Raw genomic sequence first — 15,420 nt, 5'->3', positions numbered from 1 at the left:
GTTTGAAGCACTGACTTATTGAGTAACAGAATTTTCTAACAAAATTGTTTTCTGCCTCACTTGTGGGGCTGACTTCATATGCACTCATATGTGTGTGGAGTGAAATTTCCACTATACATGTAGAAGTAGGTACCTCAGTTGAGCTTAATTCATATTCCTCTATACCTCATTCTTTTTCTTGAGTTGCACTTTAGACAAAGCCGTAAGAAAAAACCTCTCAGAACCTCAGCAAATAACTTGCTGATAACTTTTCTCACAATGCCTGAAGTCTGTGGCTTCAAAACATACAAGCATAGTGCCTGTTGATGGCATGGTGGTCTTGATGAGTGTTCTGGCATAACCTTATTTTACTATTGCCCTCCATACCCATAAATGGTGAAAGCATGTAGAGAGCTGCTTAGAAAATGTAATCCACCTTCCAGTACTGATCAGGGCAGAATTTACACCCTCCCCTGAGCCCCATAGGAAGACATGATACATTACACATCATTTCACGTTCTAAAATAATTTAAATCATCATCATTCAAAATAGGATGCAACCAGCCATGTTTCCCCAAAGTTTTATTGATGCAGTCGTAGTATATAACCATGCATCTTCATGTTACCTGTAGTTACAGTACTTCCTTACTCAGATTGTTTTTGTAGTCCAGTTTATTACAGCTTTCACAAAACGTACTTACAAACATCACTTATTGTATAAGACTGACCGTTCCAAACATTGTAGATCACTGGCATTTTTTCCTTAATAGTGTCTCTCGTGGAAAGGTCACACTACTCTTTTTAGATAAAAATTTGTAAAGGCAGATGAATTAAATTCACCTTCTGAAGAAAATAAGAATGTTAAAAATAGCTTCATAGTTGGTATGACTCATTTAGGTCTCAGAAAAATCTATGACTGCCAAAGATATCTACAACTCGATACTGTTCTAGATACTTTCATTAAGAACCATGGAACGTTTATGAAAACTGAAATGAAATTTATGCACTGGTCTGAAAAATAAGGATTACTTTGATTTTTTTTTAAGATTTTTATTTTTATTTTATTTATTTATTAACAGGAAATGCACTACCTTCTAAAAACACTGTCATCCTAGGTTAAATATTGATATCTGAGGAAGATATGCTAAATCCAAAAACATGCATCACTGATACCAAATTTTAACATACAATATTTTTACTTGAAAACCGACTCAAAGGATTGTGCAAAAGAGTTTCTTCTCCCTGAAGGGATTTTCAGATGCAGGCACTGGGATTATAAGGGGATCTTCTCCAATATGAGCATCACAGTATGCCAGTAAGTCTGCTGCAGCCTTGGATACCTACCAGAAGAAAAAAGAAGAACCACTGTAACACTTAAATCCAAACCAATTGGCAGTGAGTTAATATTCTTCATGTAACGTGCAGAATTGGAAACTGTCTTCAAACAGTAAACTGCTTTACTCTTCATGTTATTGGACTCCACAGCTCTGAATTTGCTCTTATTATACCTAGTAAGCCTCATATACACTTTACCTAACCCAGTGACAGGGCATGGTATTGACTTATATGATTTATATCCAGCTTTTCATCTCCATCAGTAGGGAGGTCAGGAGAATATACGCACTGAAATATCCATCTGCTGATTGGTTGTAAGCAAAAGGGATCCTTCATGACAAATGTCTTTGTAGATACGTGCCTTCTGAGGCCTTCTGCCTCAGTTCTTATTCCCAGGCATCAAAGCAGCAAAATTGCAAAGTTTTCTATGGACTCTCTCTATCCTTTCCACATCTGGATGTGGAAAAAAAGATATTGAGGCATGTGAGCATGGAAATGGAACTAAGAAATGAAATATTAAATGGGGAGTAAAAATAATAATTTGAATAATAGTTCTCATTTAAGTTAAATGAGATAATTCAGACTATTATCTTCTGTTTAGTAAACTATTCTAAGTAATGTTTCACTCATCACATTAAATTTGATCGTCACTTAAATATTCTTCTAAAATAAAAAACTGTAACATCTCCAAATTCTAAAATCTGGCTTATCCTTACTATAAATAAGCTATACATTCCCTATAGGAATGTAACAGTGTTTTGATATTCAAGAAGTTTTGCAAGAAAGAAAGATGAAACTATTTGAGGTTTAGCTAAAATCTTCAAACTTTTCCAACTCTGTGACTTGAGAATACTGTCGTTCAATTGTTTGGGAGTTTTTTTCCCCTCAAGAACTTAGGACATTCATACAGACATGAATTACTTCTGTTCAGTTCACAAGATATTTACAATTATCTGCATTTCTTCGCTTTGCTGAATTACCGCATTTTCAGTATTATGATAAAGAGAATGAGACAGTTTACAAAGTCTTTCCCCTGATCACCAGGACAGATTTTCCTTTGTCAAACACTGAAGTTAGCATCTTTGCACAAATATAGCAAAGACGAAAAATAAATCTGATTTCAGATATGTTTATGACAGGCGTGTCATCACTGTTGGCTTTAGCTTCCCCACGCTCTGCTTGCTTTGGCAAAAGTCCATCTTGTGGTAGGCTTTAGATTAGCTCTACAAAGTCAATGGATATCAAATCATGATTCACACAACAATTAAATTAACTGCCAGAAGATAAGAAGTGACTTTCTATCTTTAAAATATCCACTAAATATGCCTTTGCAGAATGCTGAAACCCACAGATTTTCTATGGTTGGCTTCCCAGCTGAAGAAGCAGGTGCGTTCAGGTTACTTAAAATTAGTTTGCTATGAATTAGTCTGCAAGACAAAAAGCTGGGCAGAGGTAGAGCTATAATGGCTAAAAGTGTGGGAATGTTGTATTCACAATTTTAAATTTACGTGTGAATTTTTAAACAGCAGGTTTTCCAAAGAGAAGCACAATGTAGACTGATTATTAAATTTGTATTGAGCTTCAAAAAACAGCAAAGATGTTTTTCCGTGCTAATGACTTACGCTGACCTAAAGAAAACATAAATGAGCAGAAAATTCATTCACCAAAGAACTTAACAAGTTTCTAGTAACTGCAGGAGGAATGTACACCACAGCATCTTGGAGAAGTATCTTCAGGTAATGACAATCACAGGTATATTTATTTCCACTTTTCTATTTCTTTCGAGCTCAGCTGCATTTATCAAATTAAGGCAGTTTTATGCTTTTGTTGATTTATTTGGTCCTGAACCAAAACAGTTTCACACAAACAGAGCAAGTTAAATTCTGAGCCATAGGTGCCTACAAAAAGGTTCAATAGCATTTACAGTTCTGTATCATAATAAATTTTATTACCATATAATCTAATGGAGACCTACTCTAGTTCTCTAGGTCCTGGATAATGGATTTATTAAAGATGCTCAGCATACTCGTCTTCAACAGGGTACTGAGAAAGTTTATTAGGAAATATTTTACTCACAAAGCCAACAACTTCTTAAGCAGATTGATATAAGATGACCAACTTTCCCATAATTGTCATGATTGTTCCACATATGGATAAGCTGCAGCAGCCCAAGTATGTTGCTTTGTTTTTTTGAAGGTATAAATCCAGGGATATAATTTTCTAATTGTTTCTCTACATATTACTGTGCTTAGTCATCATACAGCAATGAAAAGGATGGTACTGAGGAACATTATCAGATTTCTGTACGTTATCACAAACTCAGCCTCCTAGCCTGCACTAGGCTGTATATTTTCATCCTTTAAGCAAGAAAAGGTGTGAGGAGGAGAAATCCTCCCATGAGGATTACATTGGTTATGAAACTGAATTATAGCAATTTCTTCACTGAACAACTGAAATAGCTCATGCTTGTGCAGTGGAAAAATGACCACTTAGTATGGAGAGTTAAATTAGATGATCACACTGCAGCAGCAGTGAACACATTGCCAACAGTGCTCACAGCCACAGGAACCAAATTCAGAGCGGTGGCCAAAAAAATAAAGCGAAATAGTTTTGCCTCCAGTACACTTCCTGCTCAGCGTGATTATTCAGACCAACGGTGGCAGAAGACCTCTGCATTACGCATTATACTAAAGCTACAGCATAGATAGATAGCTTTTTTTAGCATGTGTCAGCATGCAGAGGTAGCCTACTGGCCAACACTCTGGTTTGTTACCGCACAAAATAATGTGCTACTCGCCCTATTTCTGTCATAGAGGAAGTTAAATGAAGGCAAGGCCAGTCTACCATGGCTTCTACTCACCTTCAGGGGAATACTGCCAGGCAGTTTCTGGTCAGCTTTTAGCAAGACTTAAAGTAAAAGCATCTAATTTGAATATTCAAACAAAACTGGCACACATTTATCATTTCAGTTCACCTGTGCAATAGTTTGCTCTGCAGATGAAAAGTAATTTTTACATACTGCAGAAGTGGCTAAAAAAAATATTAGACTCCAGCTTGATTGATGAATTCTAGCAAAAAGTCAGCATTTCATTTTTTAAAAACATCTAAAGCTGTATATGTGGAGGGGATGGAATACATCAGTATCACATCAATCTCACATTTTATAAAAGTATATTTATTTTTTTTTAATGATAAATACGTCTGGTTGTCAAATTACCAAACGAAAAAGTCAAACAAAACAAGACGAAAACACTCAACTCTGATGCTTCTGATGTTTTGAAGAATCAGTCTTAGGAGGATTGTGGAATTTTACATTACATTTTAGAATAACAGAGGTGATAAAAACAGCCAAAGCTAGAACATAATCCTGTTAGCTGCACTAATAATTACAAGCTTCAGTGACAGGGCAAAATGCTGCAATTACTATGTCATCTGTCTTGTCATAGGTTGTGACTAATTACCACCTTTGCTTAGACACCCACTCTGCTTATCCTCTACATCTAAAACAAAGAGATTCACACACATATATTGCCAATCCCACCACATTTATCTCCCAACACTATTCAGGATCTGTTAGGAATATTTTCTATCTTCTTAAAGAAAAAAGAAAATGTAGTAATTGCTGATACACTATGATGCTTAATGTCAGACCACTCCTCCTTGCTTTTCTGCTTTTGAAGGGAAGATTAAATAGTGCTTTATACTTGAGACAGCAGTGATAAAGCACCAATATTATCTTTGCTTTCTCAACTTTACAGCGTTGGCAGATGCATTACTCTACAAGTCACGAGGCCACTGTTCATCTGATTTCATTTCATGTTTTCTATCTCTGAATCTGCACCTCCTGCTTTCTGTTTACTTTGTTATAATCCCAGCCATTCCTTCTGCAGAGAAGTAAGACAGGTTTGATTTACAATCCTTCAGGGATTTTTAAGGTCTACAGAAACCCACCACAGTAATACACCTTACTGCAACCAATCCACATGCCAATAACTTCATCTTCTCTTTTATAGCTGCCCTGTTCCTTTCACACTTCCACACTGAGTTGTTTTTGTTGAACCCCAAAACGCTGCATTGCTTGCTGCTCTGAATGGTTGCAGGACTTGATTATAAACTCATAACAAAAAAAACCAAAAAACAAACAAACAAAAAAAACCCCACACCTGGAATACAGTAGGGAATGGGTAACTATAAATGTATTTTAACTACAAAACTTTTATTGAGCAGACCTAATTGTTGCAACTGCTGTCCACAGAAAACAAAGTGCCTCTGTTGTAGAAAAATGAGCTGGAACATTTGATTTCCCTGGTCAACAACATAGGTACTTTGAAAAGTATCTTTTTAATGTTAACAATGTGGTCTTGTCTACTATGGGAATAACTACTTGGCTAATAACTTGCAAAAGAGAGTCTGATTAAGTTATTTTGAAGGGGCTGATCTTTTGTTAAATGCCTAGCTAGTTTAAGTAGTTGCAAGAAGCCAGGAAAAATAACATTTCTCTAATTTTGCAGCTATGATCTGAAAACTCAAATCTCCTACTGGAACCATTTGAAGCCTCTTGGCAAAATTTGCCAAGTACACACTTAATCATTTCAAAGATGAAAAGGAAAACAGATATTGAAATAAGGAAACCAACCTCTTTTCATAATCCCTCATGTACTTATTCAAAGGCGTTCTAGAAATCAAGAAATCAGCCTTTTGTGGATCACATTTAGTTTGTATTAGTATAATATAAGCATTAGTTATATTTTAGCTCTACATTATGTTATCATATATTTCGGAATACTGAAACATGTCAACGTCTCTGGTGTCTTTTTTGGTCCCAAGCTGAAAGGTAAAATAATTACACTTGCAAGCCAGATGATTGTTAGGTCCTGCTAGTGCCTGTGTTCTTTTTAATTAAACTAACTGCAAAAAGTAACCTATGTAATTCTTACATATGTAATTAAGAATGTCATTATACATCTAACAAATGAAGCTATCTGCATAACTGAGCTAATGATTTCATACTTGAAAGTTATAGTTTGATTATATAAAAGCAAGTTCTAAATAATCTACTAAGGATCAACAATTCAAATTACAAGAAACTAGCCCACATTTTTCCAGCCCTTCCCTCTTCCACTCATTAACTTTCCTCCTTGTCAGTTCTGTTGTTCACACAGCTGCAACATGACCTGAATCAGGGACTGATTCAAATGAAAATTAACCTGCACGGTTGTGCTGAAAAGGCAGAGCCATACTGAAGGAAGCAGAAATACCCATCTCTATGAGTGTACATCTATCTGAAATGAGTTTGTCAAGATACTATACAAAATAGAAACTATAGCTATGCAAATTCAGCTGTCTCTGACAAGACAGCACTAGTAGCCGAAACAACTGAAATTTATTGTGACTGATTATTTGTGTCAGTTGTACTAATATTTCTGAGTCATAAATACTGTCTTTCTAATTAGTGAGTTTATGACCTGATACTGTGTTATTCCTCAATAAGAATTTTGATTTCAGGTGATCAGGTCTTTTTGGAAGGAGGTTATACCACAAATGAATTCAAATGAAACGAACTCAAGATATGAAAAATAAGCCTATGTTTACCTTCATCCTATCCATGTATGCTTCCATTTTTAATTGCTCCACAGCTTTCCTAGCTTGAGATATATTGGTTGTACTGTTTGACGTTAGTTCCTTCATTTTGTTTCCCTGGAGGAGGCAAAGTTGAGACAGTTTAGAAGTATAGCTAGCAAATACACCAATTAGGAAGAAGACAGTTATCAAAATCTAACCAACCCCACCCCACCATACTGACCATGCCAGGCTGTGGGTTACAAATACAAATCACATATCATTTATACCTGTTCCCTTACTCAATAGTACCTGATTGCATCACATATTTGCACCTTCAACTGCAAGCACTGTCTGAATTCTGCAAACAATATGAGATTACACTGCCAGTGTTCCAGTGCAGAAATTGTTACCCTGGTTCAGAGTGCCAGCACAGAACAGCTGTTGACAAACTGACTTTTCAGTCATTATGCAGTTTGGCTCCACACCCTAATTACACCTACTAACATGAGAAAAAGATCAGAAAAATGCACAGTAATAATGAATGCCACACTGACCTCACTGAACTTTGGAAACAGGGGTATTTTAAGGTAGAGAAAGGGTCAATATTTTGTCTATGGAACTAAATAATTTAGAAATGAAATAATCGAGATTGAGAAGAAACAACACAGTGGTTTCCAAATTTTTCTTGGAGATCTCCAATGAAGTAAAAAGAAGAATAAAATATTATATAGCATACTGTACTGCATATGACCTGGTAAAGTCCAGGGTAAGCAAAAAATTTGACTCTGGTTCTTATCCCTTGCTTTTTAGTGTTTCCTTTGGAGATGAACAGATCGAGACAACATCCCACGTTGGGCTCACACAGGAAGTTCATAGTTCAGAGTTACTCATTAAGAAATACAGAAGCATCAAGGCTAATTATCATGTACAGGGCTGGCAAGTCTTTTTTTCCCCCATCACCTTACAGCTCTCATTCCACCACCAGCACTAAATTACTATAAAACTGTATCACACAAGCACATTCTGCTCACCACCTCATGGTTACTGATATACGCTTTTGATGCAGCTCTTTATTTCAATTTATGAGTACTACTTCTCAGAGCCACTGTAATTTCACTAAATGAACTCATTCAGAAGAGTAGTCTAATGGGCTGGTACAGAAAAAAGCTTGACCTTAAATGCACTCGGAGTTGTAAAAAGAATTGACCAAAAGCAAAGAGAGTGTTTGTATAATTGTTAGCTGGTATTTTTTCATTGTCAGCCTGATCATTTACAGATCTGGGAAATCACTACCATTTGTCTGAACAGAAACAAGTAGGACACACAAGGGATTAATATGGGCAAGCATACACATCTGCTCTGATGAAGGGACAGGAACCCTAGTTCTGCACCTCTTCCCATCCTCAGCCTCCCACTTCTCTGTTTCACATCAAGTTGCCATTTACTCCAAGTATTTCTAATATGCTCTTACTGCTTCTCTTAGGGAGCAGCTGCAAAGTGTGCTCAAGAAAGCATTCCTGTATGTGGATGTAACTGCTGCCCATGAGGGCAAGGCAGATGGTCCATGCCTGGTTCAAGGAACCGGTACAGTAAGGAGTGATATCCATAGGGATTTCAATTAAGCATCTGATAGCTGTGCTTACCATTCTTAAGAGCTGTTAGTAGATTAATCTGAAGGAAGTGAAGTACTACTGAGAAAGCTTTGGGAATAGTGAGGCTGTGGCTGGGAAATGAGTGACAAAGGCAGTGGAAGAGGAAGACGTCTCTGTGCCAAAGACCCTGCAGCTCATAGCTATCTTTAAGTAAGTTGGTTTTTTTCTGCCCTTAGGAGTACTCAAGTAGCAGCATTTCAGAAGTCATCTTGGTCCACAGATACTCAGACAAAAGAATGTAATTACTGCCTGATCTACACCCAAGCTCAAACAGCATGATCTGGTCAAAGAGACACATAATTAAGGTAGGTCAGTATTTGAGTGGCTTTCTTGAATTGCTCCTTCCTAAGGGCATGAGAGTAAGTCAACTCATTACCATGCAGTTCTCAATGTTGTTGCTAGATCAAATAAGATGAATAACCACCCTGGAACCTTAGACTTCCAACCCATGTGCCCTAGGTAGTCTGTACAGTACTTGTATAAACTTAGGAAGAAGAAATGCTACTTTTTAAATTATATTGCGTGCCAAAATAATGTATGCCAAAACAAAGAACACTTTCTGTGCATGTATATGCTATTTAGATGGAACACGAATTTCTCCCTGAAATGCACCCTGACTAACTAAAACTGTGCTAGAACACATGTTACTTCTTCTCTCAGTCTTTGTCTACAATCAGCTAACTCATGCTCCTCACAGAGCACAGGATTAAATGCATGTGGAAGAAATGGCTTTGGATAAAATGCAACATACAGTACAAAAGAAACCCCAGAGCCAATCCACCAGCCAGTCTTCAAACAGCGTTCAGATATGTTCTGACTTGCAGTGGGCAAGGACAAAAGGCTTTCAGGCAGCCAGAAGAGTGAAAGTTCTGAATTAAAGCTCATCTCTGGGCTTCCTCTTTGACCTACCCTCCTAGCTTTTAAGGTTTGACCCATTTATAAAGACGAGAACAAACGCATTTATCTTTGTTTACAAAATGATACTCCCACAAATATGAATCACCAAATGTTATCGTCTTCATGGCTGGACTAATAATGACCACAGAGATGAAAAATCTAAGCTCAGTACAGAGGCAAGTCTCCATTTGCTGCAGCACGAGTTGAGAGGCAAACAAGAAATCTGATTTTCAATAATGCATTTCAGCTAAACTGAATTAAGAGACTGAAACTCCATGAACAGTACAGAGAATTCCAGATCTGCTTAGCTTTTCTGGTAAATTTAATCAACCTCTGAAATTTATGCACTAGAATGAGAATATGTGAAATGTTACTGGTTGCACTGAAGCTGAAGAGAACAGTGTTTCCAGTAAATCCACCTGGTTTTTAAGCACTTTTAAGTGAAAAGGGGATTCAGGGATGGTCAAAATGCCATTGAAATGCTTTTAAAAATCCAAACCCTGTTTTCTCAAATGATGCCACAACCATAGTGCATTCTGATACAACAAATGAGGCAAAAATAAGAAGAAAATCTGCATTACTCTGGTAAACTATTTCAGGAAACAATCAGAGTGGAAGGCTTCATAAATAAACTTCAAAAAGGAAAAAAATCTGGCCAAAGGTATTTCAGCCACTGTAGAAAATTTGTGTTTATCCCTAGTAAGAGTTTTGTTTATGCCCTGAGGCACATACCTGTACTGTGTTCCAAACCCTGCTCCTCTCCTGACCTTTACACACACTTAAATATTTAACCACTGTATTTCTGGAAGCGCTTAGCATCCATTTAAGTATCTAGTCTGTTTTTCCATATAGCCAGTTTGCGTTTTAGAATTTGTAAGGCAGGTTACTCCTATTTCACACTTCACAAGCTAAATATACCTCTGGCTTCCCTCATGCACAAATAGAGCACTAGCATATCAGCTACGACACTATCACACATTAAGTGACGTTGACTATGAGAGTAATTCCCATTCTCAAATCAAACTATGATGTCTTAGCAGATAAAGCTTTGCCTGCGAATCCTCAGATCCTATGATATCTTCTAATAACTTTACACTCAATGTTCTTTAATGAAACAACTTTGTTGCTCAGAAATAAAGCTCTGGAGAGCAAAGAAATTGTAATAGACTATCTGTTACATATCCCTTCTGTGAACTCTCATTCCCTGGGGTCAGATGAGAACTCCTCCAGCTGTGCTCCCATGGGATCTCTGTCTCAGTGTTCAGCTCCCGCCCACGGCCTGACAGACAGCCCTGAGCACTCTCTGCAGCACTCCCTGCAGACACTCAGGTGTTCTCCAGGCCTACATGCTCCCGGGATGGCACACTAACATTTGTATCCCACGTGGTGGCAGGATGCCCACAAGGAATAACTTCTCCCCACCTTTTCAGTTACTTACAATCCTCAAACCAGAAAGTGCTCAGCTGTGCTCACTGTGTTCATTTCTGCTTGTTTTTCCAGCAGTCTCCTATTAAGTTAGATCGATACAAAGGTACACAGGCTCTGATAGTCACCGTAGTTACAGTAACTATGTTAGTGAACGGACTACGTGCAGTCTGCATGTTACTGGCGTGTGCCAGTAGTCCTACATCATACAGGATCTCATCTATCCGGAATATGGTTACGTAATGTGCTGAGTTCATCCATCCATTCTCAATGGCTCTTTAAGGGGAATGCTGACCACGTTAAAAAGAACAGGGTCAGCAGCTACATGGCCTTTTCCAGCCGAGCAGTTACTGTGGGCTGACACCATGCTGGTCAGCCATATCCTCAGGCTGCACAGTGGCATTTTCCCATCCTGCTCAGCTGAGGGCTTTTTTCTTGTTAGATTTTTTGATCCCACGTAATCTTCATTCTCTCTCTTTTTTTTTTTTTTCCTGGATGCAGTTCACTGATTGCCAAAGATTTTCCTCTCCAGGGCTCATAAAATGTTTGTGAAGAACAACTTTTCTGCATTGTTTATAGATTAGATTAGACTGTACCCGATAGCACTTCAAAGGCCAAGTTGTCTCCTGATAACCCAGGAAGTTACATCAATATTTGCAGGTAAAGGTTGACCTCGTGTAGGTAAGAGGTGCAATGCACATTTACCAAAGCCTCTAAACACTTATTAAAGAGAATGCAGAAAAAGAATGCAGAAAGAATCTGAAATACTGATAACACAGAAGCAACACCCAGTTTCAAGCTCTACGGTACAGTTTTCTACAGTGGGATGAAAGGCTGCACAGCAAGCTTATCTTCTTACACCTCCAAGTACAGCTAAAGTAAAGCTAAAGGTGTATACTGCAGAACTAAATCTAACAAACCCCAACTCAAACTGTTGCATTCTCTTTTCTTTCAGCAATCAAAAATGGTGGACTCAAAATTACTGAATGTTATGGCCCTCTCCAGATCTTCTAGGACTTCCACCTCAGCAGAACGCCTTCCCCATGCAAAGGTAATCCAGGCACAGACATACCTGGGAACAGCCTCTGAGTCAGACATGATGGCAAACCAAACTCAAAATGGGAGAAAGAGCCCATATGTGTTTACCCACGTGCAAACGCACCAGGTATACAAAAAGAACATTCACAGCCTCACAGCTGTTCCGTGCCAAGCTGACAGATACTGAAGAGGTTGAGGGGAAGTCCACCCCCTCCAAAGACACCTGCTAGCACCAACAGAAATGGTTACCGGGAAGGCTGCTCTTAGCAAGAAGGAGACAACATAACTCTTGTTCTGTGCATGCGGTGACTTCACCAGTAACTGCAGACCTGCTCAACTTCAGCGGCTCTGTTTCCATCTAACACGGCGCTGCACGACACTCAGCTGCCGAGCTCCGACATCGGCACGCTGCGTTCTGTACGCGAGTACCAACTCGCTTCTCAGCGCTCCAGCAGCCAAGGCAGCAGCCAACCTCGCATGGACAACCCTCTGATGCTGTCTGTGCACCACCAGCGGGGCAGCAGAAGGTCTGCAGCACAGAGTCCACCCCCACTCCCCCCTCCGCTATTTCGCTTCCTTGACGAAGTTTAAGGTACTCGCGAACTTCTAAAGAAATACACAGGTAAAAGCGACCGTTCCAACTAGAAGTAAGGCACAGAGACGGCGCAGCACCCGCCCCGGCCGGACGGCGGCGTCCCCGCCCGTTACCCGCATCCCTGTGCGGCAGCACCGCACGCGGCGGCCGGGCAGCAGCGCCGCGCACCCGTCCCGCGCTCAGCCCCGCCAGTGGGAAGGTGCAGAAGCCGCTTCCCTGCGCCCGGCCCCGCCCCGGGACGGCAGGCTCGGCCCGGTTCCGGCACTCGGCCGCCGCAGACCGCCCGTACCTCCCGCGGCGCGCGGCTCCAGGCACACGGCGAGGCGAGGCTCCCGCGCCCGAGGAGCGCGGCGCTCACCGGTGGCCGCTCTGCCCGCGCGCCCGTCAGCCGCCGCGGAGCCGTTAGGCCCTGAGGAGCGGCGCGCGCCGCCGGTACCCACCCTGAGCGCGGCGAGGCGGGAGCCGTCCGCGGCCGCCAGTGGCAGGGGCCGCGCGGGCGCTCCCCGGGCACCGCTCTGCAGCCGCCCTGCCCTCGCCTCCTCCCCCGCAGGCGGCGGCACCCGCCCGCGGCACCACGCAGTCGGTCAGCCGCTGGGACGCTTCCAGCGAATGGCGCGGAGCGAGCGTCTGCGCGTTTCTGGAGCGCGGAGCTGGCAGAGCAGCTCTGGCACAGGAGCTCGCGCCGGCCCTGCGACGGGAGGGTGAAGAGTAAGAAGATTCCGCTGTGGAAAAAACCCGTGCTGGGACCTCCGCGAGTTGTGCTGTCACGGCTAATGGGGCACGGCAAAATGAGTCAGCGCCGTAGTGGGAAAAGTGTACACAAATCAAATGGGAGAATCAGCCGTAAGGCTCAGTGGCAGTTAACGCCGTTAACTAAAAATCGGCCCTAAAAACACGCGTGCTGATGGGAGATCCGCTATAGCGAACTCCCGTTGAGGGACAGGCACGTGTGTCCACCCCTCTGCCACCACTGCCTCTCCTTCTCCCCCTCATCAGACACGAATGTTTCCAAGGCGCTTCTGTTTTCCATATAGTGCAGGGCAAAGTTCTGCTTTTATAGGTGCTTCGAAGCAGAGATGCCCCCTCGCAAAGACTGAGTCCGTGGCTTTTAGGATGGTTATTCAGGAAAAGGAAACGCGGCAGGAGAAAGGCAAGCAGGGCAAAATGCCTTACTGGACGTATGTATGTACAAACATGGCCCTACCTTCACTGGGGTCCCAGACAATTGGGTAGCTTATGGAAGAGTTGCTCCTTTCAGACGCAATAGCATCACCATCAGTCTACAGAAGGTTCTGTTTACCATATCAATGATTTACATGCTCTGAAACAAAGCAATTACTAGGCGGTTCAGATAATCAGAGTCGTCACTAACGTATGCAATATGTTCACTGCAGGCGTTATTCAGGTGTGTTAAAAACAGGATTTTAGAATTTCATGAGGAAAAGTGAGCAAGCTTAGTTTCGCCTGGCTCTCTGCTAGGTAGCCCAGCAAAGTGCAAGAGTGCAGTCAGACCAAGCAGCCACAGTTCTTGATCCTCTTTCAGTAGCTACCCACCAGAGTTGTGAAATACACAGCACAGCCCGTTGTGGAACGCAGGTGTAAAGCCAGTGGCTTTCTGATCCCACCCAGAGCTAGCACCCGGTAAGTGACTGCCACATCTCATTAGCACAGAGGGCGTTTGTCAGCAGTTTTATCTCACTACAGTGTCAAAGAAGATGCTCTCAGTACATCTAGAAGCTCAAAAACACATAGTGGATTTTACAAGATTTTTTAAGGCAAGCAACAGCTTTAAAATAGTCTTGTGTTATTGTGGTAGAGTAACGGGATGTTGCAACTTGTTTTCATATGTGAGAAAAAGAAAACGCCAACACAAAAAGCATAAAGAAAACTAGTACTTTTGGGACTCCGTTATGAGCTTTTAGGGAGAATTAGCTTACATTATCTAGGCACTTCTTGGCAGCAGAGGTCGGGTTGTCTGTAATTTTACGGATTAACCCTACAATTGCCACATGAAGGTGAACTAAATTTGCCAGTTGAAACCATGTGGTTTCTTACCCCCCTGCTCTGCTCTCTGCAGACTTCCACAGACTCTTGCTCAGTATTCAGGGACAGACACTTTATTGGGTCTTTCTTCAGAAATAGATAGGGTTTCAGTGCAAAGAAGATCCTTAACTTGTATTAATTTTTATTAATGTTATTAATTTTTATATTAATAATATTAATATATTAAATAAATAAATAAATAATTTAATGTTAATAATATTAATTATTAATTTATATTAACTTGTATTATCCTTAACTTGTATTTCAGGCTTCAAGTTAAAAGTTCTTCCATTTTCTTTAAATTACCATTTTATTTACTTACAGAATCCCTCTTTTTCCCCTGCAGGATATTTTATACTGTTTGATTTACTTCATATGTGCTTGTAGGTTGCTCCAAAAATAAAGCTTCCTATTTATTTCCATGGAAAAGACAAAGAGCAAAGTAACACTATTTAACAGAGCAAATTCTCACGTGCAAAACACTTTTTCAAAATAGTTACCACTGATAGCTATGCATTTTCACCAGCAACAAACAAGAGTGCTTCATTTTGTGGTGTGGCCAGAATGTGGTTTACCACACATGTCACTGCCCCCACTGATGAAACACACCACCCACTGCCTCCCTGTACTAACATCCACACTTTGGTCTCCATAGACATTCAACAAGTGCAGTGGGTGCCATTAATACCACACCTTTGCTTCATACTCTCCTGTATGTGAGACATCATTTTGTCAGATTGCCCCTCTGCTGCTGTCTGTCACAGAGAAACAAGTGACAGAATATTGGTGGGAAGGTTCAACCTCCACTGTGCCATACCCACAACATCAGCCTCAGACCAAAATAATAAAATAGGATGCACTACTTTTGGAGCGGCCCCTGTTGTTTTCTACAGG

General features: G+C 40.8%; 1 protein-coding gene across 1 annotated transcript; it reads right to left on the bottom strand.

The window, feature by feature from the left end:
* Window positions 1-1,128: 1,128 nt before the first annotated feature.
* Window positions 1,129-7,002, bottom strand: GNG4 (G protein subunit gamma 4; the record flags this gene model as incomplete). Its single annotated transcript, XM_079550046.1, has 2 exons — window positions 1,129-1,319; window positions 6,907-7,002. 2 exons carry the CDS (start codon window positions 7,000-7,002, stop codon window positions 1,191-1,193), a joined length of 225 nt encoding a protein of 74 aa, XP_079406172.1. The 3' UTR covers window positions 1,129-1,190.
* Between the last annotated feature and the right edge of the window lie 8,418 nt (window positions 7,003-15,420).

The sequence above is a fragment of the Tetrao urogallus genome (assembly GCF_951394365.1).
Source record: "Tetrao urogallus genome assembly, chromosome: 2".
Taxonomy (NCBI): domain Eukaryota; kingdom Metazoa; phylum Chordata; class Aves; order Galliformes; family Phasianidae; genus Tetrao; species Tetrao urogallus.
This window is presented reverse-complemented; position numbering and strand designations above follow the sequence as displayed.